General features: G+C 48.9%; 1 protein-coding gene across 1 annotated transcript; it reads left to right on the top strand.

Annotated features, from left to right (window-relative positions):
• Window positions 1-1,925: 1,925 nt before the first annotated feature.
• Window positions 1,926-6,105, top strand: LOC117998011 (zinc finger and SCAN domain-containing protein 5B-like). The gene is made up of 4 exons (XM_034986532.1): window positions 1,926-2,309; window positions 3,761-3,967; window positions 4,893-5,043; window positions 5,284-6,105. The coding sequence occupies exons 1-4, from the start codon at window positions 1,926-1,928 to the stop codon at window positions 5,991-5,993; spliced, it is 1,452 nt and encodes a 483-aa protein (XP_034842423.1). The 3' UTR covers window positions 5,994-6,105.
• The last annotated feature ends 1,604 nt before the right edge of the window (window positions 6,106-7,709 follow it).

The following is a 7,709-nucleotide window of genomic DNA, read 5'->3' on the forward strand; positions in this document are numbered from 1 at the left end:
TGTGCGATTTATACTTTGAACCAGGGTTTCTCAACTTCAGATGATATTTTTGGCCAGATGATTTTTTTGTTGTTTTGTGTGGGGAGGGGAGTTGGGGGTCTGTCCTGTGCACTGTAGGCTATTTAGGGGTATCCCCCCATCTGCGTCCCCCATGCCCAGGTTATGACATCCAAAAATGTCTCCAGATGTTGCCCAGGGTCCCGAGGTGCCAAGGGGAGCAGGGCAAATCACCCTTGGTTGAGAATTACAGCTCTAAATGTTGGCCACTCCATTTTTTACCATTGGGTAAAAGATGTGCTGGGCATGTGCTCGGCATCCTCTTATTTTATCCTCAGACAATGTAAGAGGTAGGTTTTATCGTCCCCAAGTTATGGAGAAGGATTATGGTCTCCCAAGAGCTGACTGACTTACCTAGCAGCTAAATGAAGCTAAAACATGGGATTAAAACAACACTGGGCTGAATGTGTTTAGTCAACAAAAGTCGACTATTAGGGATTTTAGGCAAATGTATTAGCTTTGAATTCCGTGTGGCACGTGGTTCTCCTGAGATTTCTAAACTTGCCATACTGTTGCTTAAAAACACATCCCCGGGTTTTTGTTCTCCACAGGGTAAAAACCAAACCTTTAAATAAGGACCTTTTATCAACCTACTAGCCCAGCCAGGATTAAAGCCCCTTTCCCTACCTGGGTGCCACGTGGCTCTCAGGGGCCTGCTGAGTACCCCCAGTCTTCATCCCTTCCTCAGGTTGACCCCTGACCTCTCACTAGAAGGAAAGTGTGGGTTGCATTCTTTCTGTAGCTGTTCTTTTTTTTTTTAGATTTTTATTTGGGAGAGAGCACACGTGCCAGGCAGGGGGGAGGGGCAGAGGGAGAGGGGATAAGCAGACCCCCGCTGAGCAGGGCTTAATGCCAGGACCCTGGAATCATTACCTAAGCTGAAGGCAGACGCCCAACCGACTGAGCCACCCAGACGCCCCACGTAGCTGTTGTTCTTGGAATAAAATGGATATCTGCAGATTATCAAGGTGGTTCTTGCCTTTGGAAGCTAGGTTGAGAACCTCCTAAAAGCTCTTCTCTCTCAAAATCTTGCTTTTTGAAAATTTCAAAGAGCATTGGATTTTAAATCCGTTTTCTGGGATGAGATTAAGTATTTAACCCATAGAGACCGAGAGCAGATTAACGGATTGCCTGGGGGTCGGGGTGGGGAAGGGGGCAGCGCCTGCTCCAGGGGGACAGGGTTTCCTTTGGGGGGATGAATAAATTCTGGAACTAGACAGCGGTGAATGGTTGCATATCACTGCAAATGTGAGTAGTGCCGCAAAGTTGTGCATTTTAAAAGAGTTAAAAATGTGCTACGTGCATCTTACCACAGTAACAAAGTATCTGTTAATCCTGTTAGGACTCTTTTGAGTCCTCCCTTTCCTGGAACAAAGCAATATCCTGGGATCAACAAGGAAATGTGTTGGGGGACAATCTTAGATTAATATTTCCAGTGTTACTACACCACATGAAATTCTCAGGTTGTAAATATTTTTCTGTATTCTGCAAAGAATGATATTGTCCCAACATACAGATGAGAAAACTGAGCCCACCTCTGTACATTTAAAGCTCAGAATCTAGGGGGCCATTCAGACCTTTGAAATCACCTTTTATACCTTAAAGGTGGACATTGGAAAAATAATAGTGGGGGTTACTTTCCACGGTATCTAATACAGGACCAGTTGGGGACGGTGTCTAGTGTTGGGGTGAAGGGGGTGGGTAAGAAGTTAAACTAATGTGGTTCATTCTTTTTTCCCCCCAGACTTCTGAACAAACAGCGGGTCCGTTGCTGAGGAAAACCAGAGTAAATCCCTTTAGGTAGGTCTTAATTAGGCACCGGCTTCTAGAGAGTTTGCAGAGTCATACTGGAAAATTCTCCGGTCAATATGGCTACAGACCAGACATTTTCAGGGGGTCAGGAGAAACCCCAAGGCAGCCCCAGGTCAGAGCTGCCGCAGTCTGTACCATCGCCAGGAGCCCTCACTGGGAGGCAAGACGGCAACTGTGAGACTTGGCACCTGAGCTTCAGGGCGTTTACGAGCTCCGAGAAGTCGGACCCCCTCGACGACCTGGGGAGGCTCTGTGAGCTCTGCTACCTGTGGCTAAGGCCGGACCTTCACACCAAGGAGCAGATCCTGGACACGCTGGTGATGGAGCAGTTCATGATCTCCATGCCTCAGGAGCTTCAGGTCTTAGTCAAGGAAAGTGGTGTGCAGAGCTGCAAAGACTTGCGGGACCTGCTGAGAAGCAACCGGAGCCCCAAGAAATGGGTGAGCAGGGCCCTCCTGACGGGAACAGGGAAGGGGGAACTGGTGTGGGGGCTGCACGGTGCCCTTGGACTAGAAAGGACATGGGGGCTTTCTTCTGGGTCAGTGTGGGAGACAGTGTGCCCCTCGGGAGACCCTCGGCAATGTCGAGAGACATTTCTGGCTGTCACGACAGGGAGGAGATGGGAGGTTACTAGCCTCTGGTGGGTTTCAGGAGTCTATGCACTTTGCCATCATTCACCCTACGCGACCTCTCGTGGAAGACAGTTGTATAAGGGACATTCCAGAGGCTCCAGGAGAAAGGAGCCTGTAACCGGTCCAGTCCATTACATTTACAATTCTTGACATCTCCAGAGACCCTCTTAAAAGTGGTCCTACCTGAGTAAAGTGGCTACAATTTACAGAGAGGGGCGCCACGTTGTCATGGTAACTAGAGTCCTGGGATGATGCTGAGGAAAGGAGGAGGGTGGGATAGTAGGCTTTCAACTCGATGGGGGTCTCGGATCCACTAGTGATACTGGGATGGATCATCCTCGGGGGCTTCCCTGGGCATCGTAGTGTCTAGCGGCATCCTTGATGTCGATGGCAACCTCCCCCGGTTGAGAAAGTCAAAAACAAAACGAAATCTCTGGAGCTTGCCCAATGTCCCTCCGAGAGCGGTCAAAATGGCTCGCAGGTAAGACTCCCCAGACCAGGTAAGACCTTACGTTGGAACATTTTCCATCGTGGTGGCTGGAGGGCGCCTGTATGCTTTGTAGAAAAAGCAAGGGTCTGAAGGATCTAGGAGGGGATGGGACTTGGTGTATAGCACCAGTCATGGGGAGACGGGCTCCTCTATGGGTAATTTTGTAAGTGGGCAGGAGGGAACTGGGTCCAACATGGCAATCCTCCCTTCCCTGATCACTCCGGTAGGCGATGAAATTCTCCAGGGGTGAGCCGAGAATGGGAATTAGGAGCTCCGACAACATTGTGGGAAAATAGCCATGGCAACTCTAAGATGTTAATCTGGGATGATAGATAAAGGAATTCTTAAGACCGGCTGAATGAGATGGAAGCCAAGCGTGTGAAATCTCACTTGGGCACAGTGTTGGGAGTTCTCACCACAACACACCTCATGTGCTCGAGGTCAGGAGTGGACAAGGCATGCTTTAGGATGATGGTTTGAGGGCTGAGTATTAGCTGAGGCGGTGGGGGGCAAACGGGGTGGTGTTGAAGTTGATTAGATATTGTGGCTAGGCCAGTGGTTGTCCAACACAAGGGGATGGGGTAAGTCCACCTTCACCCCCTAGGGTGCATTTGACACTGTTTGGAGACAGTTTTGGTTGTCACACCTTGGGAGGTTGCCTTTTTAAACAAGTAACTCCAACAATGTGAGTGTATGGTAGCTTCATATAGTCAGAGCTACGTTCCGGTTCTCAGTGAGTCTGATCTTGGTTGATTCTTCCGCCCCCCAGACCATAGTCACCTTACAAGGACAGGAATTTCTTGTGCAAAGTTCAGATGTTCAGATGGCTGAAGCTGAGGGCAGTGACATGGACCTCGTGATGGACTTGTCCAAGAAGCCCCAATCCTCTGTGAGCGAGACACGTCCAGAGGACAGCCAGAAGGTCAGCAGAGAGCTGCAGAATCTGCCAGGAGTCAATGAACCGTCAACAGCGCAGGTGAGTGTGACACCCTCCCCGATCTCTAGGGAGTGGTGGCAGAAGGGACGGGAAGAAGCGGTGGGGGTAGCTGGGGAATAATTGGGATAGTGGCAGAGCACAGAACTGGACCCATTGACCCTAGGAATGCCCATGATTGCATCAAGCCCATAGACATCTCTGAGCCTCTGGAGAATGAAGACTCCTCAGCCTTTGCCCGTCTGCCATTGAAGCTCTTTTAGGGTTAAGGGTAGGAAGAAAGAAATAGTCTCAATGAAATGGTGCTAGGTTAGTTTGCCACGGGGTAAGGAACCGAAGGCTGATTTTTCCATAGCTGATTTCCTCAGGCATCCCATGAAATGACAATCGGACAAAGGACACGTTTTGGAAATGACTATAGTCAATACCTTACGTTAAGGGAGTGGTTCTCACCTGGAGTTGTTTTGCCTCTGGAAGACATTTGCAAATGTCCGGAGACCTTTTTCCGTTGTCAGAATGGAGGTGGGGTTGGAGGATGGGATTGACATTAGTGGGTAGAAACCAGGGATGCTGCTATAATCGATCGTCCCACAATGCACAGGACGGCCTCACAACAGGGAATCATCCAACCAAAATATCAGTAGTGCTGAGTAGGGACACCTGGACCTAGAGCCACCTTGCTTCCCGAGTAAGGCAGGGGAAGCCGGATGACCTGAGGTGGAGTGCTCAGAGAATTAAGCGTAAAGGCTGCGATGTGTGGACATGATTTAAAGGCGTGGCGGGTACTGGTTATCGACAGGGAGTGATGAGTGGCCCAGAGGAAGCCTGGACACATCCACACACTGTATTATTGAGAAAGTTGGTGTCTCAGATTGGGGAGGTGGGCAGGATGGGGAAAGAGGAGACAAGAGCTTCCCACACCCGAAGTTAGACATGTTGGTAACTACACTTGGTTGCCCATTGCCAGGGACAGAACGTTCTCCTGCCAGAGACCATTCCTGGGAAAGGTGTACGGAAGGGTCTGAGACCCAAGGAGAACTTGAAGAAGAATCTGATGGAAGATCTGGAGGAGACAACAATACAGACATCCCAAGAGCCTCAGCTTATGCAGGGTCCTGGTGAGCATGGAAACTGGAAATTCAGAGGAGTTAGTGACTTCTTCCTATGCTGGGGGGGGGAGCTCTGAAATGTCAAGTCTTCTCTATCACTGACTGCCCACAGTGTCCTACGTACAACCCCATCCCAGGTTTGTTGGTTGATGGGAAGTTCTCAGCCCACAGCAGTGTTCAGTTCAAACGAGGTTGGTATCATTGAAAATGCTCTTTATTAAGTGTTGTGTGTTAACCGTCGTTCAACAGATTCTACGAGGGCAGACGGTGGGAAGGATCTCCAAGAAGGAACCGGTATTATGAATGTGGATGCCGACACACCTCCCACCCACGTTTCAGAGAGACAAATTTCCACTCGGAGTGGGAACAGAAGAGATTCTCAGAAGAGTCCAAGAAATCCCAAAGGAAGAAAACTGGACAACATCTCCATTTCCAAAGAAGTGCCCCAAGAGGGGACCCCACATTTGGCCAAAGGAGAATTCTCAGCTCAACCTGTGTCCCATTCGGTCCATCCTGTTGGGAAAAAAACCACGGGACAGACACCAGCCCTATGCAGCATATGTAAGAAAGGATTTCGTTATAAGTCCCAGTTTTACATTCACTGGAGGACACACACGGGAGAGAGGCCTTTCAAATGCCATACCTGTTCTGGGGGTTTCATGCAGCCTTCAGACCTCCGGGTCCACCAGCGGATCCACACAGGCGAGAAGCCATACTCCTGTGACCTCTGCCACAAGACATTCACCCACGACTCCACCCTGCGGAGTCACTGGAGGATCCACACAAAGGAGAAGCCTTACCCGTGTGAAGACTGCGGGAAAACTTTTAGCCACAAAGGGAACCTCAACGTCCACCGACGCACCCACTCGGGATTAAAACCCTACACATGTCACGAGTGTAACTGCGCCTTTCGGCAGCTGGGAACTTTTAAACGCCACCAAAAAACACATGCAAAGTGACTTCCTGACGAGTCCATGATCAGGTCCAAGTCCCATCAGCCCCAAGAAGGAAGTTAATGGTGACCTGTCACCGATTTTTGTAAAAATGACATGGGACGTCTTGAGCACTTACAAGGTTTATGGAACACAACAGATGTTCCGTAAACGTTAATTATGAGGATTTTGGAATGATGACATCTTCCCTGTTGGTTTTCATTTTCTGTTTTTTTTTTTTTTTTTTTAAAGATTTTATCCATTTGACAGAGAGAGAGAGCGAGAGCAGGAACACAAGCAGGGGGAGTGGGAGAGGGAGAAGCAGGCTTCCCGCTGAGCAGGGAGCCCGATGTGAGACTCGATCCCGGGACCCCGGGATCATGACCTGAACCGAAGGCAGACGCCCAACGACTGAGCCACCCAGGCGCCCTCATTTTCTGTTTAATTATGTCCCGTTGTTTCCTTGTAAGCTTTTTGGTTCATGTTGCTACTGTTGCAATAAAGGCAAGTCTTGTTTTCATTATTTCCTTATAAAATTGTGGCTGCGGATTGTTATCCTGTTGTCCTTTATTTCCTTGTAAAATAGGATGATCCAAGTAAGGCGGCCAGATTAAATAGGAGATACCCCGTGATATTTGAATTTCAGATGAACACGTTGTAAGCATAAACACATTCTGAATCATTTATCAAATAATCACTGAGCAACTTTTTTTTTTTTAATTTATCAGAGAGAGAAAGCACAAGCAGGGGGAGCAGCATGCAGAGGGAAAAGCAGGCTTCCCGCTGAGCAGAGAGCCCGATGGGTGACTCGATCCCAGGACCCTGGGATCATGACCTGAGCCGAAGGCAGATGCTTAACCAACTGAACCACCCAGGCGCCCCCAACTTTTTTTAAAGACATTTTTTAGAACAGGTTTAGTTTCACAACAAAACTGAGCACAAAGTACAGAGATTTCCCAGAGACCCCCCGTCCCCACTCAAACACATCCTCCCTTAACCATCAGTATCCCCCCCCAGAGTGGTACGTTTGCTACAAATTATGAGCCTACGCTGATGTTATTGTCCCCCAAAGCCCAGAGTTCAGGGGTCACTCAGTGTTGTACCTTCCCTGGGTTTAGACAGACGCATGACGTGCACCCACCGTTATGGTCTCATGCAGAGTAGTTTCTCTGCCCTAAAAATCCTTTGTGCTCGGCCTGTTCAAATCTCTTTGTCACCTGCACCCTGAGTATTTTGCTAAATTTGGTAACGTGTAATTTTTCTCAAGTCCATACGATTGCCCTATGTCCCACACCATTTCCTCTATTAACCTTGTGCATTAGGATGGCACATCTGATGTAGTACTTTCAGATAAAGGCCCATACTTGACTGATTTCCTTGCTTTTCCTGTAATATCAGGTCCCAACCTCCCATCAGGATCCCACGCTGCATTTCCTGATGCTTCCTTAGATTCCCCTTGGTAGTGAGTCTCTCAGATCTTCCTTGTTTTTGATGTCCTGAGAATCTGCACTTTTAAGAAATTCCCAGTGAGGGGCGCCTGGGTGGCTCAGTCGTTAAGCGTCTGCCTTTGGTTCGGGTCATGGTCCCAGGGTCCTGGGATCGAGCCCCGCATCGGGCTCCCTGCTCCGCGGGAAGCCTGCTTCTCCCTCTCCCACTCCCCCTGCTTGTGTTCCCTCTCTCACTGTGTCTCTCTCTGTCAAATAAATAAAATCTTAAAAAAAAAAAAAGAAAGAAAGAAATTCC

Source organism: Mirounga leonina, unplaced genomic scaffold (assembly GCF_011800145.1).
Source record: "Mirounga leonina isolate KUSES-001 unplaced genomic scaffold, KU_Mleo_1.0 Mir_376, whole genome shotgun sequence".
NCBI classification, from domain to species: Eukaryota; Metazoa; Chordata; class Mammalia; order Carnivora; family Phocidae; genus Mirounga; species Mirounga leonina.

Bases quoted from the DNA above. Each gene is read 5' to 3' on its own strand.
- LOC117998011 (XM_034986532.1), top strand. From the start codon at position 1,926: ATGGCTACAGACCAGACATTTTCAGGGGGTCAGGAGAAACCCCAAGGC. The intron at 3,968-4,892 runs GTGAGTGTGACA...GCCCATTGCCAG, and splicing joins ATGAACCGTCAACAGCGCAG to GGACAGAACGTTCTCCTGCC. The intron at 5,044-5,283 runs GTGAGCATGGAA...GTCGTTCAACAG, and splicing joins TCAGCTTATGCAGGGTCCTG to ATTCTACGAGGGCAGACGGT.